Source organism: Phacochoerus africanus, chromosome 14, assembly GCF_016906955.1.
Source record: "Phacochoerus africanus isolate WHEZ1 chromosome 14, ROS_Pafr_v1, whole genome shotgun sequence".
In the NCBI taxonomy this organism is placed as follows: Eukaryota; Metazoa; Chordata; class Mammalia; order Artiodactyla; family Suidae; genus Phacochoerus; species Phacochoerus africanus.
Genome location: NC_062557.1, coordinates 19,928,028 through 19,955,468, shown reverse-complemented (window position 1 = coordinate 19,955,468; position 27,441 = coordinate 19,928,028). Strand labels below are relative to the sequence as shown.

The window sequence follows — 27,441 nt, the reverse complement described above, 5'->3', positions numbered from 1 at the left end:
AGTTGCTGGTCTGTGCCACAGCCACAGCAATGAGGGATCCGAGCCACGTCTGCAGCGTACACCAGAGCTCACTGCAACACTAGATCCTTAACCCACTGAGCGAGGCCAGGAATTAAACCCAAATTCTCATGGATATTAGTCAGGTTTGTTACCACTGAGCCACAATAGGGATTGCTATAGTTTGCTTTTTTTAACCCAACCTGTATTATAGACACATTTCTCAAGGAATAGGTAAGGCCCCAAGCTCATTCTTTTTATTTTATTTTTTTATTTTATTTTTTTTTTAATTTTTTGTTTTTGTTTTTTTCTAGGGCTGCACCCATGGCATATGGAGATTCCCAGGCTAGGGGTGTAATTGGAGCTGTAGCCACTGGCCTACACCAGGGCCATAGCAAGACAGGATCTGAGCCGCATCTGCGACCTACACCACAGCTCACAGCAACGCCGGATCCTTAACCCACTGAGCAAGGCCAGGGATCGAACCCGAAACCTCATGGTTCCCAGTCAGATTCGTTAACCACTGAGCCACGACAGGAACTCCCATTCTTTTTAAAGTTAATATATTGTTCACAATATCAGACAATACTGTTGGTGGTGTTCTACCACAATTTAACTGTTCCTTATTGGAAGGTTGCTTTTATGGGTTTTTTTTTTTTTCATTGAGATATAATTGACATATAACATTGTAATTTGAGGTGTACGACCTAATGATTTTATATTTGTATATATTACAAAATGATCACCACAGTAAGTCTAGTTAACATTTACCACCACACACAGTTACAATTTTTCTTTCCTGTGATTACAGCTTTTAAGATCTGTTCCTGGAGTTCCTGTCGTGGCGTGGTGGTTAACGAATCCGACTAGGAACTATGAGGTTGTGGGTTCGATCCCTGGCCTGGCTCAGTGGGTTAAGGATCCAGTGTTGCCGTGAGCTGTGATGTAGGTCGCAGACGCGGCTCAGATCCCGAGTTGCTGTGGCTCTGGTGTAGGCTGGTGCTACAGCTCTGACTCGACCCCTAGCCTGGGAACCTCCCTATGCTGCGGGTACAGCCCTAGAAAAGGCAAAAAGAAAAAAAAAATCTGTTCTTTTAGCAACTTTCATGTATATAGTACAGTACATATTATTAACTTTAGTCACCATGCTATACGTTATATCCCCAGGACTTATTTATTTTATAGCTGGAAGTTTGTACCTTTGACCATCTTTACCCATTTTACCCACTCCCCATTCCCTGCCTCTGGCAACTACCAATGCGTTTATGAATTGTTTGTTTTTAAAATTCCACATGTGAGGTTATATGGCAGTTCTCTGTCTGACATATTTCACTTAGCATAATGTCCTTAAGGTCAAAGGGTTTTTTTGGTTTTTTCCTTTTACCACTATAAAATAGACTATAGGAGATCTCTCTGTATGTATAACTTATTCACTGTTCTTGTTTCCCAAAGTGAGATTAATGGGTCGCAAAGCATGTGACTTTAAATTTTAATAGATACTGCCATGTGCTTTTCAGAACAGTTGTAGCACCCCACAGAAACACATGACAGTGCCCTGAATTTATGACAAGACTGGATGTTATAGCTTTAGAAATTATCTTGCCATTCTGTTGAGATGACATCTCATTGCTTTAATTTGGGTTGTTCTGACTACCATTAAGGTTAAACATCTTTTCATGTATTTTTTAGGCATGTCAGATTTCTTCTTCTATGACATTTCTATAGATTTTGGCTCACTTTTACCAGTTAGAATCTTATGATTAGCAGTTGCTTTTTTATATTGCGGATACTAACCCTTTGTCTCTCATGAGTTGCTGATATTTTCCCCAGTCTATTGTTTGTCTTTTGACTTTGTTTATGGGTTTTTTTAACAATGTATTTTTTTTAAACCATAGCCCACTAATTTTTATGTAGTGAAATATGTCCATCCTTTATTTTATGACTTCTAGTGTTCTATTACAACCTTCCTTTTTGATAACTTGATCATATAATGTGTACATTTCATTTGCAGGTAAAAGTTTCATTTGATCTGAACACTATCCAAATAAAATACCTGGATGAGGAAAATGAAGAGGTAAAGTATATAATGGTACCCATGGCCAGGTATCCAGAATAGGGATCTTATTGCATTGCTTTTCTTTTTCTTTTTTTTTTGCCACATCTGAGGCATGTGGAAGTTCTTTGGCCAGGGATTGAACCTGCACCACAGCAGCAATCCAAGCTGCTGCAGTGACAATGCCAGATCCCCTGTGCCACAAGGAAACTCCCATAAGAATCTTATTTCTCAGGAGGGATATGGAGCTCAAAAAGTTTAGTGTTTATCTCATTTGTGTAGGGGTTTAAATGTATTTGATAATTTCATGTTCTGACCCAATATGTGGCATCTGAAATGGAGCTGAGAAAGAGGGAAGCAACCCAAAGAAGAACATCTAAGAGGAGTTCCTGCTATGGCGCAGTGGGTTAAGGATCCAGTTGTATCTGAGGTGCTGTGGGTTCAGTCCCCGGCCCAGGAATTTCCATTTGCTGCTCTCTGCTAAAAAAAAAAAAAAAGGAAAGAAAATCTCAGAGATAACTTTTAAAACTCTGTAGCGACCTTATGTTCAACTCTATCACAAGCTGCTCTTTAGTTTGTAATAATAAAAATAATAATGACAGGAGTTTCCTTTGTGGCTTAGTGGTAACGAACCCAGCTAGTATCTATAAGGATGCAGGCTCCATCCCTGGCCCTGCTCGTGGATTAAGGATCCAGCATTGCCGTAAGCTGTAGTGTAGGTCATAGACACCATTCAGATCTGGCATTGCTATGGCTGTGGTGTAAATCTGCAGCTACAGCTCCTATTTGACCCCTATCCTGGGACCTTAAATGTGCCCTGGGTGTGACCCGAAAAATAAATAAATAATAATGGCAAACCTTTACTGGGTGGTTAAAGTATGTCAGACTAACAACAATACTATGTATGTACACACTGTTATCTTCTCTCTTTTACCCATGAGGAAACTGAGGCACAGAGTTTAACTCGACCAAAAAGCACAGAAGTTTAGAAGTAGCAGAGTAGAGTATTACTCATGCCTTCTGGTATACACACTTCATACCCTCTGGCTCCAGAGCCCAGGCTCCTAACCACTATATTATGTTGTCCCATAATGGACCTGAAATAAAGGAGGATAGAATAGTTAAGCAATACAATTCCTTAATAATTATTAGCTAGTTCATGATACTGGAAAAGCTGAACCCCTGACCTGAGCATGCTCAACTGATGTCGCTTTTTTTCTTTTACAGGTATCCATCAACAGTCAAGGTGAGTCCCTAGGAGAACCTGTTCAGCTATATTTAAAAGCCTTAATCTGTTCGTGTGCATTGGCATGTCCATTTTCACTCATATCTTGCTGCAGTACTGGTTTTAGAGTAGAATTTGATGTTTAGTAAATTGACATTGCACTCACCCATGAGCATTAGTTACATAGCAGATCTTTATTTTATAGCAGTTTTTTGTATACAAGTTGATACCTTGATTGGACCCAAAGGATACCTTTAATGAGAGGTTCTCTTATACTTAAGATGCTAATCTTCTGAAAATATGCTTCCCAGTTCAACACATGAAAACATGTTTTCCTGGTATTGCTTTTGTCCTTGACTCAAATAAGACAGTTGGTTGTTTAGAGCATGGAGTGCATCTTCCCACAGGAACAATGTTATATTTGAAGGGTAGGTTCCCAGGATAGCCCCGAAAGCTTATTTTTTACCAGCTGAAATGATAGTATTAACACTATCCCTGAACTCCCTTGAGTCCTGGGCCTCACTAAGTCTAGTGTGAAGGAGCTGGATTGAGTTTTTATAATTGAAAGGCTCTAGTAGCACAGAGAGAGGGATTAAATGGGGAGAACTAATCTGTAAGTAGCTTCTATTTACGATAGGATGAGAAGAGAGTTTGTCAGCAAAAAAGGTAGTAGCTATTCATGTATAAGGATTGTAAGCTAAGAAGTCTTAAAAGTAAGAAATGACTGTGTGATTAATAGAATCTTTTGGTCTAGTGAAAAAATATCACAGTATGTATTTTTTGTCCTTTAGGAGAGTATGAAGAAGCCCTTAAGGTAATGATTATTTTATCTTATTTTCGAAGAACTTAAAAAACGTTTATGGGCTAAAATTTGAGCCTGAATTCTGTTAGCCATGGGGAGGAACTAATGGCTATAAACACAGCAAAACTCAAATGAGTTTGGTATATGGTATACTGCACAGTGATAGGTACTCCTAATAAAAAGATTCTTGCCAGTTATCATTGCATCTCATTGCCTATCTGGATGCCATCATCCTGGCATTTCAGAATACAGAGAACTCTGGAATGATGCTTTCTGGTTCACACTTTTCATCTCTTTCCTTCATCTTCTTCCCTATAGAATGTTAAACTATAATGTGGAAGAATTTAAGGTATAAACCATCCAGTTACAATCTTTTTGTCAGTGGTGAATTAGAGGATTCCTCAAGGTCACTTATTTAAGGAGTACTAAGCTGGCCTTTCACTATCCTTTATAAACTTCTAATCCAGACAAAGCCATTTTCCATAATCACTTTTGATCTAATGAGGGAAAGGCAAGTTTTGCTTTGTTTTGTTTTGTAATTAGGAGCTAGATTTAACCCTTTCTGGTTTTTAGTCAAAATTGCTGTTATGGATGCCACTTATTTTAAAAGTTTAGCCAGTGTTCTCTGCCTCAGTTTTCATGTGGTCTTCCTATTTCCTTTTTGCTTTTAAGCTATTCTAAGGTGCTGTCCCCCACATCCCTTGACTTTTGTCCATCTCTTCTGGCTTTTCTCTTTCTGTGTTCTCAGAAGCAATAGTAGCTCGCTAAAAAAAGTCTTCTAAAACTTTCAGAATTCTTCTACCCTTCCCACAGACAATGTTAGATTATCTATTCAGTCGTAAATCTTGGATCGCAGGAGTCTAGAGTTTATGTAAGTCTGTCTTGCCCCAGCAAGCGAGATTTTTATACTTTTTAAAATATATTGCTATATAATACTTAAGATCCCATGTTTATATTCTGATACATTTTATTACAGTTGTTTATTGAGCAGTTTTTTCCACAGACTCTACCAAGCATTTTATAAAAACTTCTTGGTTTATGGTCTGGAATAGGAGGTGGCAAACTGCCTGGTGAGCTGGCCTTGTGTGTGTGTGTGTCTGTGTGTGTCTGTACACATATATATGTATATACATCTGAACACACATGTATGTGTATATTTTTTAAGTTTTCTAAACATTATCATCTGAATTTCCTGTTAAAAAAGTATTTGAACCTGTCACTCCAATAGAAGGTTCTTTATGTTCTCCAGGCCAGCCTTCCTTCAGAGGCAAATAAGTAAGAAACAAATCACCTCACACCTGTCAGAATGGCTATCATCTAAAAGACCATAAAGGACTTCTCTGGTGGCCTGGTGGGTTAACGATCTAGCATTGTTGCTGGTGTGACATGGGTTTGATCCCTGGCCTGGGAACTTCTGCCTGCTGAGGGCATGACCAAAAAAAAGACCATAAATAAATGTTGGTCAGGATGTGGAGAAAAGGGAACATTTGTATGCTGTTGGTGGGAATGTAAATTGGTGCAACCACTGTGGAAAACAGTTTGGAGGTTCTTCAAGAAACTAAAAATAGAATTACCGTACGGCACAATTACCGTATGTTCCACTCCTGGGTATACATCTGAAGGAAACAAAAACTAATTTGGGCATTCCCCTTGTGGCTCAGCAGGTTAAGAACCCTACATAGTGTCCTTGAGGAAGCAGGATCAATCCCTAGCCTCCCTCAGTGGGTTAAGGAGCCAGCGTTGTTGCAAGCTGCGACATAGGTCATAGGTGCAGCTCCAGTCTGGTGTTGCTGTGGTTGTGGCATAGACCTCAGCTGCAACTCCAATTCAGCCCCTAACCTGGGAACTTCCATATGCCACAGATGCAGCTGCAGCCATTAAAAAAAAAAAAAAAAAACTAATTTGAAAAGATCCATGTGCCCTAGTGTTCATAGCAGCATTATTTACAAATAGACAAGATTGGAAGCAACCTAAGTGTCCATCAGCAAGCAGATGAATGGGTAAAGAAGATGTCATACACACACACACACAATGGAATACTACTCAGCCGTAAAATAATGAAATTTTGCCATTTGCAACAACATGGATGTAACTTAGTGAAGTAATCAGAGAACGACAAATACTATATGTTGTCATCAAATACTATATGTGGAATTTAAAAAATAAACTAGTAAATAAAATAGAAACCAACTCACAGATACAGAAAACAAACTAATGGTTACCACTGTGGGCGAGGTGGGACAAGATAGGGGTGGTAGATGAAGAGGTACAAACTATTAGGTATAAAATAAGCTAAGAGGATATATTTACAGCACAGGAAATTTAGCCAGTATTTTATAATAAGTGGAATGTAATCTTTAAAAAATGCAAATCACTATGTTATACACCTGAAACACATAGTATTGTAAATCACCTATACTTTAGTTTTAAGAAAGAGAATTCAGAGTCTCTGGTAGCTCAATGGGTTAAGGACCCAATGCTATCTCTGTGGCTCTGATTCGACCTCTGGCCTGGGAACTTCCATGTGCCATAGATGTGGCTGTGAAAAAAAAAAAAAAGAAATAATTATGTAGAGTATATATAGATAATTTCCTTTTACAAAAACGAAATATTTGGTCATTTTATATTCCAGTGTAGTGTAGCAATCCAGTTTCACCCTTGATTAAGGATGATGTGTCTGATTTAATTTTGGTTTTGTTTTTATTTTTTTTTATTTTTTTTTTTATTTTTTGTCTTTTTGCCATTTCTTAGGCCGCTCCTGCGGCATGTGGAGGTTCCCAGGCTAGGGGTTGAATCAGAGTTGTAGCTGCCAGCCTATGCCAGAGCCACAACAACATGGGATCCAAGCTGCATCTGCAACCTACGCTACAGCTCATGGCAACGCCGGATCGTTAACCCACTGAGCAAGGGCAGGGATCGAACCCGCAACCTCATGGTTCCTAGTCAGATTCGTTAACCACTGCGCCACGACGGGAACTCCCTGTTTTTGTTTTTAAAGAAGATACTCCATTTATAAATTACGTTTGGTTGGCCTTTTTTAGTTTCTTGCTCAGTATCTTGAACACTTCCATTTTCTTCTTTTTGTAGAGCCTTTGAGCAGCTTCTCTCTTATCTCCTCCTTATTCTTAGTCTTTTAATAACATGCTTAGTTTGTACCTGTTCATATTCTTCCTGTGTTTCTGTTTGTTTGTTTAGGGGAGAGGGGCATGCTTGCAGCATGCAGAAGTTTCTGGGCCAGGGATTGAATCTTTGCCACAGCAGTGGCAATGCTGGCTCCTTAACCTACTGAGCCACCAAGGAACCCCTCTTCCTGTGCTTTTTGATAAGATATTTCTTTTCATTTTCTTTAGAATTGTAAGGTTACTCTTAGGCTCATTATTCTTCTGGCCCAGGCTGCTCAAAGCTAGTGTTGTTCAGACAAAGCCTATTCAGTACTACCTTGCTCTTCTAGCAAGAGGTATTTCGTTCTTTTTAATGGCTGAGTAATATTCCATTGTGTGTATGTACCACATCTTCTTGAGCCACTCCTCTGTCGATGGACATTTAGGTTGTTTCCATGTTTTTGCTATTGTAAATAGTGCTGCAATGAACATTGGAGTACATGTGTCTTTGCGAGTCATGGTTTTCTCTGGGTAGATGCCCAGGAGTGGGATTGCTGGATCAAATGGTAGTTCTGTGTTTAGTTTTCTGAGGAATCTCCATACTGCTTTCCACAGTGGTTGCACCAATTTACAATCCCACCAACAGTGTACTAGTGTTCCTTTTTCTCCACACCCTCTCCAGCACTTACTGTTTGTAGACTTTTGGATGATGGCCATTCTGGCTGGTGTAAGGTAATACCTGGAATGCTATTTTTAATTGGAATCTTATGAGTGTGGTATGTGAAAATAGATAAAGGTAACAAGTGGTAACAAGTGGGAGGAACTAAAACCCCATGGGCTTGACCCCAATCTCTTCTTGCCACTGGGTAACAAGTGGGAGGAACTAAAACCCCATAGGCTTGGACCTTAATCTCTTCTTGAACCACAGATATTCCTTGAAGTTGAGCTTTCAAAGTAGGATACTTAAGAAGATGCTCTTCTAAAAGAGGTGGCTACTTATGGGACATTAAGTTTCTTGGGCTCTAGAATTGACTGTTAAAAAGGTGAGATTAGGGGAGTTCCTAATTGTGGCTCAGTAGGTTAAGAACCCGACCAGTATCCATGAGGATGTGGGTTTGATCCCTGGCCTTGATCAGTGGGTAAACAATCCGAGTTGCTGCGAATTGCAGTGCAGGTCACAAACAAAACTCAGATCTTGTGTTTCTGTGGCTGTGGTGTAGGCTGGCAGCTGCAGCTCTGATTCACCCCAGCCCAAGAACTTCCATGTACCACAGGTGTGGCCCTAAAAAGACAAAGAAAAAGGGGGAAAGAAGTTGAGATTAGGATCCATAAGTGGAGTCCTACGTGAATACCAGTTAATAGATGATAACTAGACATTGTGTAGTTGATAATTTCGCAGTGTATGCAAGTGTCCAATCATGTACATCTGAACTAATATCAATTACACTTAAAATTTTTAAAAATTAAACAGAGGAATTCCCTTCGTGGCTCAGTGGTTAATGAATCTGACTAGGAACCATGAGGTTGCAGGTTCGACCCCTGGCCTTGCTCAGTGGGTTAAGGATCCGGCGTTGCCGTGAGCTGTGGTGTAGGTTGCAGACGAGGCTCGGATCCCGAGTTGCTGAGGCTCTGGCGTAGGCCGGCGGCTACAGCTCCGATTCGACCCCTAGCCTGGGAACCTCCATATGCCGCAGGAGCAGCCCAAGAAATGGCAAAAAGACCAAAAAAAAAAAAACCCAAACAAACAAACAAAAAAAACTTAGAAGAGTAATAACCGAGTTAATGAAACCCCTCACCTAATAAAGTGGCCAAAAACCTGCTTTTGTTTTTTAGTAATAAAACCATTTCTACTTAACATTCTTGACAAAGAAACAGCAGGCTGAGTATTAACTCATTTGACTTAATAAAACAAACAGATCCTGATACTTTGCAGCGTATTTCACCACACCTGTTTAGTTGTCTCTGAAATTTCATTTGGAAAGGAGAATCATACAATACTGTTTTTATTTCACAATGTATGCTCTCAGATGGCAGTTAAGCAGGGAAACCAGCTGCAGATGCAAGTCCACGAAGGCTACTCTGCTGTTGACGACACCCCACCCCGAGTTGGAGCAGAAAAACGACCAGTTGTAAGGACAGGGAAGAAGCCACTTGCACATTATTCTTCACTGGTGAGAATCTTGGGATCAGACATGAAGACCCAAGAGGAGCCTATAGCACAGGTATGAAGAGAATGAACCTGTCTCTACAATTACCTGTGTTTCATTGTCTCTGGTCTAAGATGTGATCTGCCCATCAAAGATGAAAAGTCATCTCTGGAGTTCCCATCATGGCACAGCGGAAACGAATCCAACTAGGAACCATGAGGTTGAAGGTTTGATCCCTGGCCTCACTCAGTGGGTTAAGGATCCGGCGTTGCCATGAGCTGTGGTGTAGGTCGCAGGCGAGGCTCGGATCTGGCGTTGCTGTGGCTCTGGCATAGGCTGGCAGCCGTAGCTCCAATTAGACTCCTAGTTTGGGAATCTCCATATGCTGCGGGGGCTCTAGAAAGACAAAAGACAAAAAAAGTCATCTCTTTCTGACTTTTTGAAACTAAGAATAGTGGTTACTTCTGGAGAGGAACATGAATAGGGTGACAACAAACTTTGGGGTTTTTTTAATACTCCTTGATGGTCATTTTTTTTAAACCATGTATTTCCCTTATTTGACAAAAGAAACCTCAAAATAGGAAGTTCCCGTTGCAGCTCAGCAGTAACCAACCCGACTGGTATCCATGAGGATTCTGGTTCAATCATTGGCCCCACTCAGTGGGTTAGTGGGTTAAGGATCTGGCATTGCCATGAGCTGTAGTGTAGGGCAGCAGCTGTAGCTCTGATTCAACCCCTAGCCTGGGAACTTCCATATGCCACAGGTTCAACCTAAAAAGAAAGAAAAGAAAAAAAAAAGCTCAAGATAATACATTTCATGAAAATTAAACAGGAAAAAAGAGTTCCACGGTGGTGCAGCAGGTTAAGATCCAGCATTGTCACTACTATGACTCAGGTCACAGCTGTGGCATGGGTTTGACCACTGGCCACAGAACTTTGATATGCCAAGGGCGTGGCCAAAAATATATATAATAATAATAACCTCTAAGATCTTGGATTGTATTTCCTTGCAGCAGTTTCCACCTGCTCCATGTGATGGAGACCAGCCTCAAGACAAGCCCCCGGACTGGTTCACAAGCTACCTAGAGACAGTGAGTGAGCTCTCTGGCTTGGGCTTTAGCGGCAATATTGGCACAGGTAGAATGTGGAAGAAATAGAGAACTGAACCCAGATGGCTGCTGCCTCTGGTGCAGGTGAATGAAGAGGGATAGTTAATAATTTCCAAACTAGAGCGACCAATCAAGAAAGTCCCTAATGGAGTTCCTGTCGTGGCTCAGTGGTTAACGAATCCGACTAGGAACCATGAGGTTGCGGGTTCGATCCCCGGCCTTGCTCAGTGGATTAAGGATCCAGCGTTGCCATGAGCTGTAGTGTAGGTCGCAGACGCTGCTTGGATTCCGTGTTGCTATGGCTCTGGCGGAGGCCAGCGTATACAGCTCCGATTCGACCCCTAGCCTGGGAACCTCCACATGCCGTGGGAGTGGCACTAGGAAAGGCAAAAAGACAAAAAAAAAAGAAGTAAAAAAAGAAAGTCCCTAGCTTTTACAGTGATGTACTAGAAAAAAGAGGGAGTTTAATTCTCAGGGTATAAGGGAAAGGGACACATCTCTATGTATGAGAAGGAAGAGTTAGAAATTTACTCATCAAAGGATTTCTTGGTGTTTTCCCTGGAGCCAGTTTAGCTGTATTTTGCTATGTTTCTGTCCATTCAGTAGCTATTATCTATATTATGTTCTTAGGTTATACCAGAGATGGTGAGATTTCAGGTCCATTTGATATCTTCATGCCTTTTTCTAATTTGGAACTGAGAGTTTTTCCCCTGTCTTCTCTGTATTCTAGTTCAGAGAGCAAGTGGTAAAAGAAACTGTTGAGAAGCTTGAACAGACTTTACATGAGAAGCTTGTCCTCCAGAATCCATCCTCGGGTTCCTGTCCCTCAGAAGTCTCAATGCCTATTTCAGAGGAAACATTGTCTTTGCCAGAAAACCAGTTCAACTGGCACATTGCTTGCAGCGGTTGCCAAAGGAGTATCGTTGGAGTGCGCTACCAATGCAGGTAAAGCAGTGACTTGGCAATGAACCAGTGTTAGCAGTCCCTAGAGCTAGCCTTCTAGTGTTCTGGGAGGTAAAGTGTGTACTCTACCTCTAAGCATCAGACATAGTACGTCTGAAATGGAAATAAGTCTTCGCCTGGAAGAGAAAAATAACTGATGTTATTATACTGTTCGCATTGCTGTGTTTGGATATACATTTGAAGTAACAGAGCCAAACAAAATTGGAACATCAAGAATTGTCTCCCTCTTCCAAATGCTTTTTTAGCTTATTTCTTCCCATAGGTTGTCCTTTGAAATAACTGTAGGTCAGAGTTCCCTTCATGGCTCAGCAGAAGCGAATCTGACTAATACTCGTGAGGATGCAGGTTCAATCTCTGGCCTCACTCAGTGGATTAAGGATCTGGCATTGCTGTGAGCTGTGGTGTAGGTCGCAGATACGGCTTGGATCCCGTGTTGCTGTGGCTGTGGTGTGGGCTGGCAGCTACAGCTCCTATTTGACCCCTAGCCTGGGAACTTCTGTGTGCCACAGGCACAACCCTAAAAAGACAAAAAAGGAAGAAAGGAGAAAGAGAGGGAGAAAGAGGGAGGGAGAAGGAAAAGGAAGGAAGGAGAAAAGAAATAGATGTAGATTAAGTGTTGTTATCCTCATTTTATTCATGAGGATTGAGACATGACATGGATGAGTGACATGTTCAGGTTACCACCTAGCTGGTAATAGAGCGAATATGGAAGTCTGTGTTCATAACTCCTGACCTCAGGTCGTTCCCACTGTGCCATTCTTTTCCTCACAGCCTCTGCCCATCCTACAATATCTGTGAAGATTGTGAATCGGGGCCGTATGCCCATGACTCCAACCATGTCCTGCTGAAGCTGAGGAGACCTGTTGTGGGTTCCTCTGAACCCTTCTCTCACTCACCATTCTCTACCCCTCGTCTTCCTGCTGCTCTGGAACAAGCCAGGTAAAACCATACATACATGGGATGCTTGTTCTCTGGTTAGCTTCTTGGTTTTGATAACAGCACGTGAATCATAAAACTACAAATAGTTTCCTTAGTTCCTACTCCTTTCCAGCTGTTGTGCAGTGACAGGAGTAATTATCCAAAGTTAATGAGATGGAAATAAAAACTACAGAAAGAAATTAAGAAACTAAAGTAGGAGGTCCATGGTGGCCTAGCAGTTAAGGATCTAGCATTGTCACTGCTGTGACTTGAGTTCGAACCCTGGCCTGGGAGCTTCTGCATGCTGTGGGCGCTGCCAAAAAAGTAAGAAGCTAAAGGAGAAGCTGATGGAAACCGAAAGTGGCTCAAAAGAGCTTCAAGATTTGTTTGTGAGGTTTGTTTTTTAAGACTTTCATTTGTTATCTCACAGGCTCCAGAAGCAGGTTGACAAGAACTTTCTTAAGGCAGAAAAGCAAAGGTTGCGAGCTGAGAAGAAGCAGCGTAAAGCAGAGGTCAAGGAACTTAAAAAGCAGCTTAAACTCCACAGGAAGATTCATCTGTGGAATTCGATCCACGGGCTCCAGAGCCCCAAGTCTCCTTTAGGCCGACCTGAGAGCCTGCTGCAGTCTAACACCCTGATGTAAGCCCAGGGCCAGCCCTCCAAACTGGAACTAAAGCCAATTTCTGTCTTATGTATTGGCAGCCCGTAGCACCCAAACCCTTAAAACTTTGCATTTTCCCATCCTGATGTTCTTAAAGAGTGATTTGATAGTTATCTTTTGCACTTGCTTTGTTGCCTTCTTCAGAAAGATAGAAACCAGTTAGGTTCAGAACTGGCTGGTATGATCTCTCTTCACTGGAGCCAGTATGGATTTGGAGCAAAAGGAGTAAACATTTTAAGAGCCCAACTCTCTAGTTGTTTTATTTATGGACCTTTTTACTTATCCTCACCATGGCTTTTTAACTCAGGAGTCAGGTCTATCCTCTTTTTAAAAAATTTTTGGAGTTCCCATCGTGGCTCAGTGGTTAACGAATCTGACTAAGAACCATGAGGTTGCAGGTTCGATCCCTGGCCTTGCTCAGTGGGTTAAGGATCCGGCGTTGCTGTGAGCTGTGGTGTAGGTCACAGACGCGGCTCAGATCCTGAGTTGCGGTGGCTGTGGTGCAGGCCGGTGTCTACAGCTCCGATTAGACCCCTAGCTTGGGAACCACCATATGCTGCAGGTGCGGCCCTAGAAAAGGGAAAAAGGCAAAAAGACAGGAAAAAAAAATTAGTAGTATTTTTTTTTCTTCTTTTTTGAAGATTTTTATTTTTTCTGCTATAGTTGGTTTACAGTGTTCTGTCAATTTCTGCTGTCCTGCAAAGTGACGCAGTCATACGTATGCATATATATATATACACACACACACACACGTTCTTTTTCTCACATTATCCTCCCTCATGTTTCATCACAAGTGACTAGATGTAGTTCCCTGTGCTATACAGCAGGATCTCATTGCTTATCCACTCCAAATGCAATAGTTTACATGTATTAACCCCAAACTCCCAGTCCATCCCACTCCCTCCCTCTTGGCAACCACAAGTCTGTTCTCCAAGTCCATGAGTTTGTTTCTTTTCTGTAGATAGGTTCATTTGTGCCGTATATTAGATTTCAGATATAAGTGATAGCATATGGTGTTTCTCTTTCTGACTTAGTATTATTTTTAAGACAAATACATTAGTATATCCTCCAGGGTCACGGTCTGTCCCTTGAACATTATTAGGTATTCAGAAGCTGTCACAGGAATTCCCACTGTGGCTCATCGGGTTATGAACCCGACTAGGAACCATGAGGTTGTGGGTTCGATCCCTGGCCTCTCTCAGTGGTTTAAGGAGCCATCATTGCCATCAGCTGTGGTGTAGGTTGCAGACGTGGCTTGGATCCTGTGTTGCTGTGGCTGTGGCGTAGGCCGGCAGCTGCAGCTCCAATTCAAACCCTAGCCTGGGAACCTCCATGTGCTGCACCTGTCACCCTAAAAAGCCAAAAAAAAAAAAAAAAGAAGAAGAAGAAGAAGCCATCACAGCCATTAGCAAATGACTATCTGAATTTCTATTCAGGCTCCCTTTGCAGCCCTGTGCCCCGGTTATGCCAACCCTCAGTGCAGCATTTGTGGATGAGAATTTGCCTGATGGGACTCACCTTCAGCCAGGAACCAAGTTCATCAAGCACTGGAGGATGAAAAATACAGGAAATGTAAAGTGGAGTACAGACACAAAGGTATTTTCCCCCACAGTATGTGAAGATGAAGTGATTTGAGGTGGCAGAGTGTTCAGCTAACTAACTTTCTCTTGTCACTGTTCTTTTCAGCTTAAGTTCATGTGGGGAAACCTGACTTTGGCTTCTGCAGAAAAGAAGGATGTTTTGGTTCCCTGCCTCAAGGCCGGCCATGTGGGAGTTGTTTCTGTGGAGTTCATTGCCCCAGCCTTGGAGGGAACATACACTTCCCACTGGCGTCTTTCTCACAAAGGCCAGCAGTTTGGGCCTCGGGTCTGGTGCAGTATCATAGTGGATCCTTTCCCCTCCACAGAGAGCCTTAATGACGTTGAAAAGGGCATGATCAGCTCAAGCAAAGCTGATAGTCTCACCTGTCAGCAAGAGGTGAGCATTGGAGGGGATGACAAAAACCAAAGAGCCACTCACAGCTCTTCCAGAACTCTGGAAAGGCTGGCTTCTCCCCATCAGTGTGCTTATATTGGGCCTAGTCTTCAGGGGCTTTGTTAGGCGTCCTTTGGATCTTGTTCAGGCATCCTTCAGTGCTTTTGTATTTCTTCGTAGTGATGCATGGCCAGCCTCTTTGCTACATGAAGGAAAGCAGGCACATCTGGTCTGTGGACCTGCTGGGCTGGTGGCTCTGCCACTTAACAGTCAGTCTCTCTTCAACATCCCTTGCATGTGTTTTCTAAATACTGATGAAATCTTGTCCTGGTTACTGGGCAGTTTTTTTAGGCACCTTCCCTGTATTAGTAGGGCCACTTTTTTTGAGTGTTTTCTGCATAAATTTATTTACCCAGTGTTAATGTCCTGGTTTTGGTTATTGTTACTATGCTTAATCCAAGCTATTGCCATAGGGGAAGCAGGGTGAGGGGGTGATTAGTGAACGCTACTATTTTTGGAACCTTTCTATAAGTCTAAAATTAATATCAAAACAAAAAGTTTTGGAGTTCCTGTCATGACTCGGTGGAAATGAATCTGACTAGCATCCGTGAGGACGCAGGTTTGATCCCTGGCCTCGCTCAGTGGGTTAAGGATCCAGCATTGCCATGAGCTGTGGCTTAGGCCAGCGGGCTACAGCTCCAATTCTACCCCTAGCCTGGGAACCTCCATAAGCTGTAGGTGCAGCCCTAAAAAGAACCCCCCACAAAAATCCTTTTTTAAAACATGCAGTGCTTTTGTTTTTAGGGAGGCAGCCATCAGCCTGCCTTGCCTTTTGAGTTCTGTTGAGGTCCTAAACTTTGTCCTGATGGTTTCTCTCCACAGGAAGCTTTTCTTCTGGCTAAAGAAGAAATCCAGCCTGGTGAAACAGCTGAGCGGACAGAAGGAACAGGAACCTGCATCCCACAGAAGGCAAAAAATGTTGCCAGCGAGAGGGGGCTCTACATCCCATCCGTGGACCTTCTGACTGCCCAGGTGGAAGATTGAGCATTTTGAGGGGCAAGGGACAGAAAGTGTTGGGGAAAGAGTCCTTACCTTGTTGAAGAGAAGGTGGTATAGCCACGGGTGGTGTCCAGGAAGTTAGAGATATGCCCGCTTTAGTCTGGCCAGATGCACTGAATGGTAAGGAGATCACCAGTGGAAGCAAGTTACTAAACTAAATGTTTCCTTTTTGAATTGAGAACTGAACTTATGCTTCCCCACAACCTCCCTTTAGTTGCCTCTTCGTTTCTGCCTTACGGGATCACCTTCTTCCCCACTGCGTTTCCTCTGTTTCCTGCCATTTGGTTATTTGAACATCTAGTTCCCATTTAACTCTTCTTGTTTCACTTGACTGAGACAAGGCATGTCTTTGAACAGAGTTGAATGTGGGATGGTGTGGAGTGCAGTGGCCTGCAGGTCCCGTCAAGACAAAACATGGCTCTAGCATGTGCTTCAAGTAACCTAAACTGCCCCTCTTTTTGCCTCCCAGGACCTGCTGTCCTTTGAGCTGTTGGATATAAACATTGTCCAAGAGTTGGAGAGAGTGCCCCACAACACGCCTGTTGGTAAGAATGTCACTCATCCACCTTGTTTATTTTATTAACGAGCACAAAAGTCAGAGGCAACAGTGCAAGTTGGTGCAAGGCTTCCCCACCATAAAGGGTCCCTCTTCTCCATTTATCTCTAGATAGCTGTGTCCCTTTGTTCCTTTACATTCATGGTTCTGTGTCTTGGCCATGGTCTTTCAAAGCCAAACAACTGTTTATGATCCTTCCTGCATTGATTGATCTGTCTGAGATACTTGTGTACCTAATGGTCTAGGGAAATTCTTTACAACAGACCTTGAAGCATACCTGGGTTTATTTTAGCCCTGCAGGAGGCAGGAAGCCTATGAGCTGCTGCTTCTGGACAGACCGTTGTTTATGTGATGCTTTTCTTGGTTGATGGTTCTCCTGTCTTCATTCTCCAGATATGACTCCCTGCATGTCTCCTCTGCCACATGACAGTCCTTTAATAGAGAAGCCAGGCTTGGGGCAGATACAGGAAGAGAGTGAAGGGGCGGGATTTAAAGCACTTCCTGGTAAGGGGTTAAATATTTGTAAAGTATTTGCATCCTCCCTTTCCATACCACACCCTGTTACACATACCCCCTACTAACCATACCTTGGTGTGTGAATGGGGTTTCTGTAGGATTTCATTTTTTGAAGTCTCCTCACCTTCGTATGGCACTGATGGCAGTTATTCCTTGGCATCGGCTTAGCACGAGTACATGACTAGAGACTTCACCCAGTTTCCAGACACCAAGTGCAGACAAAGTTCTGTCTCTTTCAGACTCCACGGTGTCAGTGAAGAAGAAGGCTGAAAACATTTCTTCAGTGGAGGAAGCGGATGACGACCTGAGTGGGACCCAGTTTGTGTGCGAGACAGTAATCCGGTCCCTTACCTTGGATGCTGCTCCAGATCACAAACCACCTTGTAGACAGAAGTCCCCGCACAGTGAGTGTCCTCAATTCCCCCCTCCAAGCACCTGTATTGTGATCGACAGACCTGAGCTAGATAGATGTGTTCTTCTTTACTGAGAATGGAGGTAGTGATATTTGTTAGAATTCAGATCGTGATTATTTCTGCATATAGTACCTGACCATTATTTATAGCATCAGGAGCAAAGCAGCTACCATAACTCATTTCTGCACTTTCCAGGGGCAGAATTCCAGCTGCACACCACAGAGGAACAGCAGCCATTTGTGCTGCCTGGATTCTGCAGTAAAGAGTCTTCTTGTAAGTTAACAGAGCTCCTCAACACGCCCATTAGAGCTCAGTTGTCTCCTTTCTTCAGGAAATAGTGGGCAGAAGCACCAAACTAAATTTCTCAAGGTTAAATTCTGCTATAATTTCTTTATGGCAGAAATTTCTAGATACCAGGTAGCTAAAACCAATATCATGCATTTAAGTATATAACCATCAGGTGAAGAGGAAGGGGCACGGGGCCTCCAGGAGTTCCCTTGTTCTGTTGCATAGGGCTAAGAATCTGGTATTGTCACTGCAGCAACCCAGGTTCGATCTCTGGCCCAGGAACTTCCATGGGCATTGAAAAAAAAGAAAAAAAAAAAAACACTTACTATCCAAAAACGCAGATTCTTCTACATGAAAATAATGTGGAAAAATCTCTTGTTTCTCGCAATGAAATTTGACCTATACCTTTGAGAATGATATATCTCACTTTTGTTTAAAATAAACATATAATGAGTTCCCGTCATGGCGCAGTGGTTAACGAATCCGACTAGGAACCATGAGGTTGCGGGTTCGGTCCCTGCCCTTGCTCAGTGGGTTAACGATCCAGCGTTGCCATGAGCTGTGGTGTAGGTTGCAGACGCGGCTCGGATCCCGCGTTGCTGTGGCTCTGGCGTAGGCCGGTGGCTACAGCTCCAATTCAACCCCTAGCCTGGGAACCTCCCTATGCCGAGGGAGCGGCCCAAGAAATAGCAACAACAACAACAACAAAAAAAAAGACAAAAGACAAAAAAAAATATAAATTATATAATATATAAATACACACATATATGCATTTTACACACTTGTGTACAAATGCATATTAAGAAAGTATAGAAGGACTTAACACCAAAATGTTCACAGTAGTTGTCTCTGATAAGATTACAGGTACTTCTTTATTTCTTTTTTTTCCCTCATCTATGTTGGGCCAGTTTTCTGTCATGACTACTCATTACTTTTGCAAAGAGGAGGAAAGTGGTCATATAGTCCTGCAGTGCTTACCACCATTTTCTTTTTTTATAGCATTGTTAGATAATATATCAGGCTTTTTTTTCTTTTGCTTTTTCCTTTTCCTTTTTTTTTTTTTTTTTGTCTTTATTTTGAGGGCTGCACCTGCAACATATGGAGGTTCCTAGGCTAGGGGTCAAATCGGAGCTGTAGCTGCCAGCCTACACCACAGCCACAGCAAAGCCAGATCCAAGCCGTGCCTGTGACCTACACCACAACTCACGGCAATGCCAGATCCTTAACCCACTGAGCGAGGCCAGGGATCGAACCCACCACCTCATGGTTCCTAGTCGGGTTCATTTCCACTGCACCACGACGGGAACTCCCTTTTTCTTTTTTTCTTAATGGCCACACCTGCAGCATATGGAATTTCCCAGGCTAGGGGTTAAATCAAAGCTGCAGCCACAAGCCTACACCACAGTCACACCAGATCCAAGCTGCATTTTAGACCTATGCCACAGCTTGCTAGAGTACTAGATCCTTAACCCACTGAGTGAAGCCAGGGATCAAACCCACATCCTCATGGATACTAGTCGTATTCTTAACCCACAGAACCACAATGGGAACTCTTAAAATATATCAGTTTTAATTTGAACCCATCTCAGTATATAACCATCAGGTGAAGAGGAAAGGGCACAGGGCCTCCTTGTTTTAGGATTCATAGTGTTCCCAGAAGCCTGGATGTTTCTGCTGACCTTGCGGTTCTTTCTGGCTTTGTGTAGGCTTCAGACTTCAATATGGCTATGGCTATGGTTTCAGCAGCAGTCCTGCCCTCTGGTTCGTTCTTCTCCTCTGGCTTTCATAATTGTAGCTCATGACCCATAATGCTTGGTAGAGTCAGGGTAGCACCAGGAGCTGCTTTTACCTTATACTTTAAAATTGGTTACTTTCATCCTTTAGTGAAATTTGCCTCACCAGAAGAGGGACCACTTGGAGACGAGAGGGAAGAGATCGTCCATATTGCTGAGGAAGAAGCTGTTGCGGAGGAGGAAAATGATGAGCTTAAAGATGAAGTTCAGAGTCAATCCTCTGCTTCCTCAGAGGATTACATCATCATTCTGCCTGAGTGCTTTGACACGAGCCGCCCCCTGGGGGACTCCATGTACAGTTCTGCACTCTCACAGCCAGGCCTGGAGCGAGGGGCTGAAGGCGAGCCTGGGGTTGAGGCTGGGCAGGAGCCAGTCGAGGCTGGGAAAAGACCCCCTGGAGGGGAGATCCAACCCCAGGGGCACAGCATCAATGACATCCTTACGACCTCACAGACTCTGGACACAGTGCCCCTAACCCCGGAGGTGGTAGGGCCTCCACCACAGCTACCCAGGTACCATCCACACCCTGTTCTGCTGGGCTGTTCTCCAGAGGTGGAATAAAGAGAGAGAAATAAACTTGATCTCAAAACCTGTTTCTTTGTCAGCAGGGGAAGAGACTATTTCCCATAGTAAAAGTGGAATCTAGATGAATAAAATTGTACTTCCCAGTATTTGTAGATTCTGGATTTAGAGAAATTCTTAGTATATCTTAATTATCTAAGTATAATCCATCTACTTATGTTTTGATCATTGAGAGCCAAGCATCCCTGGACCCTCCTCCCTGTTCTATTGACTCAGGGGCAAAGGCAGCAAAAACTGATTCTCATATTAACCCAAAGCAAGTATAATTAGGAAGTTTAGTCTATTATGGAGACAAATATACTACAAAACCAGAAAGAAGTTATTTTGAATTCTCTACTGGATCCCTCTGTGTCATTGCTCTCTTTCAGCATGGAAAATGGTGGAGCCTTGACTATAATTTAAACCATTCTCCCATTTCCCTTTCTTGGCACCACTTGATGTAAGGGGGGAGTGGGCCAGACTGAAGCCAGCCTTTACGGTTTGACAGTGGCTGAAGAGGAGAACCAGAAGTGAAATGAGCCCTGTTCACCCGATGCATCAGTTCAGACAAGAGACCTGGATCAGAGCCTGAGGAGCCGCTCTAAAGAATTTGGCACTGCTGTGCTGTGTTTACTGTTTCTCCACCGTTACCATAGGTACCTTGTCAACTAACTCTCAATTTGTGTCTTTCTGCAAGGATTCCTCCCTGTGCACAGCCTCATGGTTCCCCAGGAGTGGAGTTACCTGTCAGCATACCAGAAGTTTCTTCAGTTTCTGACCAGATCAGAGGAGGTAATGACCAACCTGAGCTTTTACTTTTTCTACACTCCTTTCTAGTTGAAACCAGGTATAAAGAGGCTTTCTATCTTTAAGATTCTTGGCAGTTTTTAGAAACTTGCCCTTTGACTCTTTCTGTACTCCTTCCTCATACTCACTTTTTCTGTCCTCTTACCTTAATATTTATCAAACGAGACCTCATAGAGGTCGGCATTGTGCTATAATAGAAGAAAGGACACAGGCTGTGGAGCCAGAGCAGTAGGTTCCAGCCCCAGCTCGACCTTTTCTCACTGTGTGACCTTGCAGCAGTTCAGCAGGCTTATAACACCTGAAGGTGTTTCCTCGTCTACAAAATAAGGGGAACAACCCCTTGGAGTTACAAGTAGATCCTCGGAGTCATTTCCCATTCCTCCTCAGAAAACAAAACCTAAAAGTACTTGAGAACTAGCAAACCAGTGTGATAGTATTATAGAATTCATTTGCTGATTAAATAAATGGTTTGCATTCCAGACAGTTTCCCTTATCACTTAAACACCTGCAAAATTTCTGAAATATTAAAAAAAAAAGAAGAAACAAAACTGTAAACACTGTGATCAGATGCCACCTGCCTTAAAAATAGCCTTGCTGTGAGGTAGGAAACACCAAGCATTTATGGATGCTGCATCTAACCAACAGCTCTTTTGCTTTTAGAGCTCAGAGGCTCATCAGGACTTGTAAACAGCAGACAGAAGAGCTATGACCACTCAAGGTAACTGGACCTTGTGCAGCCTCTTCTTCAGAAGCAGGTGGATATCCTAGTATTGCTTCTGCTTAAACGAGCTTCTCAGAGCATGTGCCATCTCCCAAGAGCAGAGAAGGACAGCCATCATTCCTTCTTGTTCTTATTTCTTCTAAAGCTTGTGAGCAGCACTAAACAGAGGGCTAGTGATGTTTAAGAGTCTTCAGGGGGAGTTCCATCATGGCTCAGCAGAAACAAATCTGACTAGCATCCACGAGGATGCAGGTTCAATCCCTGCCCTTGCTCAGTGGGTTAAGGATCCGGCATTGCCTTGAGCTGTGGTGTAGGTCGCAGATGGGGCTCGGATCCTACATTGCTGTGGCTGTGGCTTAGGACGGCAACTACAGCTCTGATTCAGCCCCTAGCCTGGGAACCTCGATATGCCTCTGGTGCAGCCTTAAAAGACAAAAGACCGAAAAATAAAAATGAAAAAAATAAGTCTTCAGGGAGTTCCCATTGTGGCTCATAGGTTAAGAACCTGACTAGTATCCATGAAGACATGGGTTTGATCCCTGGTCTCAGTGGGTTAAGGATCTGGTGGTGCCATGAGCTGTTGTGTGGGTCACAGACATGGCTCAGATTCTGCATTACTGTGGCTGTGGTGTAGGCCAGCAGCTACAGCTCCTGGTCAACCCCTAGCCTGGGAACTTCCATATACCATGGGTGTAGCCCTTAAAAAAAAAATCTTCAAATTCCAGGAGTTCCCTCCTGGCTCAGTGGGTTAAAGATCCAGAGTTGTCACTGCTTTGGCTCTGATTACAGCTGTGGCATGGGTTTGATCCCTGGCCCAGAAACTTCTGCATGACATTGTCCCCCCCCCCCAAAAAAAGAGAGTCTTCAAATTCCAGACCAGGAAGAATTGCGCTCAGATTCAGTTCATGCTTATTAGTACCAGGAAGAGAGTGGGAAGGGCAAGCCCACTGTGTATTTGTGTAACTTTTTAATAGACAAACCTGTGTCTCTGTTCCCAGTCATCTCAGAGCAGTGTCAGGGCAGGCTCCTCCCTACCTACAATGTTCTTTTGGGCGATGTTTCCTCTGAGATAATTGAGCAGACAGACTGTCAGTACCTCATTAATTGACCACATTAATTCTCAGCTGGGGCTGAAAGCTGGCATGCTAACTGGAGTGCTGTGTTTTCTGCAGTGCCCATATCTAGTAGCAGTAGAGCTGTGCCCTATATCAAACCCAGATTTGTAGCTGTAATACTGATACAGAAACAACCACATTATCTTTTTATATCTGATTTTTTTTCCTCAAGGAAATTTTTTCTTTCCAGGGTTAGAGCCCAAATTATCTTATAGGAAGATAATGGTTTGTGTTTCCTTAGGAAGATAATTTGGTTTTTCTCCACAGGCACCACCACCATGGGAACAGCATTGCTGGAGGACTGGTGAAGGGGGCTTTGTCTGTTGCTGCCTCCGCATACAAGGCCTTGTTTGCTGGGCCACCAGTCACTGCACAGGTCAGTGTATGTTTTATTTTCCTGAACCAAATCCAAGTCACCAGGGAAAACGATGGCATCTCTCTGTGTTGGAGAGAGTAGTGTTGCATCACAGAAAACATGAGCTTTAAGGTTTTGTTTTGTTTTGTTTTTTTGGCCACACAAAATTATGGCTAAAATTTTAAAAAGTGTATTTATTTTCTTTTGCCACACCCATGGCATATGGAAGTTCCCCAGGCCAGGGATGGAATCTGAGCCGCAGCTGTGACCTGCGCCCCAGTGGGAACTCCTAAGTTTAATCTTTGGTTAACACACAACTCTGCCACCTTCCAGCTGCATGACATTGGCTATATTACTTAAAGGAGGAAAGAAAAAAGACCTGATGTTTTAAGGCCAGTGGGAAGCCACTGAAGTGTTTTAGAAAAGTAATTAACATGACCAGATTTGTCCTTAGTAGGATCACTCCACTCCACCATAGTGTAGAGGCTGGAGGAGCCAAAAAGAAATCCATTTGGGAATCCCAAGTGTAGGTCAAAGAAATAAAGGGATGGAAATGATTAAGTGGCTAGAAAGAAGTCAGGGATAAAAGTTTCTGGCTTAGGTTTGGCCTGGAAATAAAGTCATGTGTGTACAGGTTATAGCAGGAGCCATGTGATTAGATATGATTTTCCAGGAAGAATGGGTAAAGCTAGAAGCAGCCTCTAAAGATCATGGAAGGAAGAAGGGCCCTGCAGAGAGGACTGGGATTTAGGAGGAAAATGAAGGAGGGAGTTCTGTGCTGGAGCTTAGGGAAGGGAGTTTTAATGAGGAGGACATAGCCAGCAGCATGAGATCCTGCAGAGAAGTGTGAAGGGATAGAGAGGGCTTTGAGAGTACAAGTCTGCCTCACTTTTATTTTTTTATTTTTCTGTCTTTTTAGGGCTGCACTTGTGGCATATGGAAGTTCCCAGGCTAGGGGTCCAATTGGAGCTGTAGCCACTGGCCTACAGCCACAGCAACACAGGATCCGAGCCGCATCTGCAACCTACACCACAGCTCATGGCAACGCCAGATCCTTAACCCACTGAGCGAGGCCAGGGATCGAACCCCCATCCTCATGGATGCTAGTCAGATTCGCTAACCACTGAGCCACAACAGGATCTTCAAGTCTGTCTCACTTTTAAATAGCTGGACTGTATGAAGGGAAAAAGAGAGCGAACACTGAGACATGTGAGGCAGAGGGAGACTGTTTTTTAAAGATGCGTGAGCCAGTCAGTAGCAAAGAAGGTTAATAATCAGAATGAGGTAGGAATAATTAATAGAACATTAGTATTTATGAATAATCAATAGAAAAATATTTCTGAGGTAGTGGGAGGTAATGAGATACAAAGCAAAGTACATGTGGAAGGAGTTCCCTTTGTGGCTCAGTGGTAACGAACCCAACTAGTATCCATGAGGACGTGGGTTCAGTCCCTGGCCTCACTCAGTGAGTTAAGGATCCAGCATTGCCATGAGCTGTGGTGTAGGTCACAGTCGTGGCTCCGGTCCTGGGTTGCTATTGCTGTGCAGCAACCAGGCCAGCAGCTACATCTCTGATTTGACCCCTAGCCTGGGAACTTCCATATGTCGTGGGTGCGGCCCTAAAAAGACAAAAAAGAAAGTGCATGTGGAAGGATTAACTTGGAAAGGAAGATGGATAATTTATTCTGAAGTAAGAGGGAAGAAGGGAACAGTGGAAGAGGGCAGTACCAGAGACGGTGCTCGGCACATTGGCATACTTTCTCTTCTTCATGCGCTCAACAACCCTGCAAAATTAAGTATTCTGTGTCTTCATTTTCATTAAGAAAATTGGTGCTCAACACAGTTGGTAAGTAAACGGTAAGAGGGTGTTTTAAGTGTTAGGAGGATTAAAGAAGACTATGTGTTCACCACAGGGCTTGGCCCAAAGAAGGAGGTGAATAAATATTCTATTATTTAAAAGAAAAAAAAAGCCAAGAAGGTGCCCAGGATATAGTTTCCCACAGTTTTTTGTCCAGCTCCTCTGCATATCTGACTAAATCGCCCACCCTTTTCTTCCAGGAACAGTCTCTTCTCTTGCTTCTGCTCGCCCCATCATGATGATGACCTTTTTCTTCACAGGTTTTTCCAGAGTTTGTTTGCATCTTTTCCTTTATCTGGCCTCGTTCAAAGGGCAGTCCATTAGTCGCCTAGTTTGGGGTACTTTGGGTACTTCCCAGTTCTTCCCATCCCCTCGGAAATCCCGTTATCATCGGGTGAACAGAAGTGCCATAGCCTTGTACCTAATTACCTAGTATTTTGAACACCTCTGGAAAGATCAGTGTGACTTAAGATAATAAGAATTTATAAGATAAACGCAAATTATACAGAAAATGTTGTTCTGCTTTTCTTGACTCTACACAGCCAATAGTTTCTGAAGATCAGACAGCAGCCCTGATGGCCCATCTCTTTGAAATGGGATTCTGTGACAGGCAGCTGAACCTAAGGCTGCTGAAGAAACACAACTACAACATCCTACAGGTTGTGACAGAACTCCTTCAGGTCAACAACAACGACTGGTACAGCCACCGCTACTGAGGAGTGACCTTGTATTAAATTACTTTGCCTGCTGCTCAGAGATGATCTTTATTCTGTTGTTGGGGTGTAGGGGAGAGGCCCTTGCTTATTTTTAATCTAATGAATCTACATAGAGCCCATCATTGAACTATCAAGACAAAACCTGCACTGCAGTATTTTTTTGGAGCAAATCAAAAGACCAGAACTTAAAGTTTCACTTTAGACATTGGATGAATTGTATGAAGAGCGTTTTTCAGTTGATTTGGATAAAACTCCTTTCTCCGTTTTAGCACACTGAAGAGTATAACTTAAACTTCCTATAGAACCATTTTTCTTTCTGCTTGTATTGAAGTTGAGTATTTTTCTTTGCTTAAGGTGGATGTTTTTATGAGGATATCTGTTGTCAGTTTTTAAAAGAAATTAACCTTGGAAGTTGTTTTCAAGAATTATTCTCATAGTCTCTCAAACCTATCCCAAGCCTCATAGCTAGGTGGTATTAAAATGACACCCAGAGTGTGATAGGAATTTTGTTACTCTTCCCTTCTCAAGGAGAAAGTCATTTCCCTGAAAGCCTTAGTAACTGGCACTGTTTTTTAAAGACCCCACTGATGGCATTTAAGAATATCCACCTTCTGGGTCTCTTCAGTGACAGGAGGGAGGAGTATGCTAATTAACCCACCAGCACCTGTTGAGCAGTGTCTATTGTAGTAATTTTGCATACATTTTATTTTATTTAAGGGAAAAAAATTAGGTAGTGTGAAATATTTTGCTAATCCTATAAAAGAAAAAACTCCTCTATTAAACGGAAGAGTAAATTCAACAGTTACCTTTTATGTCAGGGGGCAGGTCTTACTTACAGTAGGGGCGGGTGGGGGTGAAAGATACATGAGAAGTGAAAGGCAGGCTCCTGTGTGATTCTCAGTGAAGTTCAGGGGCAGGCAAATGAGTATGTGTGAGGCCTAGGAAGTCCTGAAGGTTTCTTGAATGTTTGAAATCTGTTCAAAGTTATCTAGCCCCAGAGTGCCTAGAAGAGGAAAAAGAGGCTGGTGTTTCACAAAACTTGGATGGGGGCAAGCTTGCTAAAAAAAGTTTTGGCTTAATCCCAGGGTAAGTGAGTGGGAAGGAGCTTGTTTACTAAAAGGGGTCCAGATCCTCACTCTGTTTACAGAAGAGGGCCTTGGGTACAGTTGGTAAAGCGGTAAAATACACTAAATATTTTATTCATTAAAGTTACTTGCAGAAAAAGAAGAACCTGACCCCCAGCGGAAGGAAGGAGGATAGTTAAAAAAAAAAAAAATAGTATTATTTAACCTGGTTGGTATTATAATGAATGGTGGTTTAAGTTAATCATTAGCCATAATGTTTATTTACAGTATAAGGCTTGAATGCTATTAAGTAAGCCAGGATTCAGACTGCAAGCCAACCAGGCTGTTTATTATTTAAACCGTTTACGGCTTCTGGCAGAGCGAGGGCAGGGTGTGAAGCGGGCGGGTTAATTTGGGATGGGACCTGTCTTGACCATCTGAGTCATACTGTAGGGGTCCGTGACGGCCCTGGGGTCCAGTCGTCTGTCTCATTGTATTTGTGCGTAACTGGTTAAAGAATGGTGAAATAAAGGTTCTTTGAAACTCTTTCCTGGACTGGCTGGTCCTTGCGGAAGCAGCAACCGGGACCTCGCTTAGCCTTTGAAGAGCTGAGAAATTCTCTGGCTGCTGTGTTGGGACGGGAAAGGCCCTGGGAGGGAGGGGGGGGG

General features: G+C 43.0%; 1 protein-coding gene across 5 annotated transcripts in view; it reads left to right on the top strand.

Moving 5' to 3' along the window:
* Window positions 1-27,321, top strand: part of NBR1 (NBR1 autophagy cargo receptor) — a 32,198-nt gene extending 4,877 nt beyond the window's left edge. For 3 of the 5 annotated variants that reach the window (XM_047759204.1, XM_047759203.1, XM_047759207.1), the window contains 20 exons: window positions 2,009-2,071; window positions 3,278-3,296; window positions 4,067-4,089; window positions 9,206-9,400; window positions 10,339-10,416; window positions 11,165-11,379; window positions 12,169-12,336; window positions 12,746-12,955; window positions 14,414-14,573; window positions 14,664-14,954; window positions 15,834-15,983; window positions 16,480-16,555; window positions 16,960-17,070; window positions 17,322-17,486; window positions 17,691-17,768; window positions 19,668-20,088; window positions 20,835-20,929; window positions 21,605-21,662; window positions 23,048-23,156; window positions 25,536-27,321. In XM_047759204.1, coding sequence (XP_047615160.1) covers window positions 2,009-2,071; window positions 3,278-3,296; window positions 4,067-4,089; window positions 9,206-9,400; window positions 10,339-10,416; window positions 11,165-11,379; window positions 12,169-12,336; window positions 12,746-12,955; window positions 14,414-14,573; window positions 14,664-14,954; window positions 15,834-15,983; window positions 16,480-16,555; window positions 16,960-17,070; window positions 17,322-17,486; window positions 17,691-17,768; window positions 19,668-20,088; window positions 20,835-20,929; window positions 21,605-21,662; window positions 23,048-23,156; window positions 25,536-25,709 — 2,859 coding nt within the window. In that variant the 3' untranslated portion in view covers window positions 25,710-27,321. The remainder of the gene's footprint in view (window positions 1-2,008; window positions 2,072-3,277; window positions 3,297-4,066; window positions 4,090-9,205; window positions 9,401-10,338; window positions 10,417-11,164; window positions 11,380-12,168; window positions 12,337-12,745; window positions 12,956-14,413; window positions 14,574-14,663; window positions 14,955-15,833; window positions 15,984-16,479; window positions 16,556-16,959; window positions 17,071-17,321; window positions 17,487-17,690; window positions 17,769-19,667; window positions 20,089-20,834; window positions 20,930-21,604; window positions 21,663-23,047; window positions 23,157-25,535) is intronic. The other 2 variants (XM_047759206.1, XM_047759205.1) reach the window with 2 other exon arrangements.
* The last annotated feature ends 120 nt before the right edge of the window (window positions 27,322-27,441 follow it).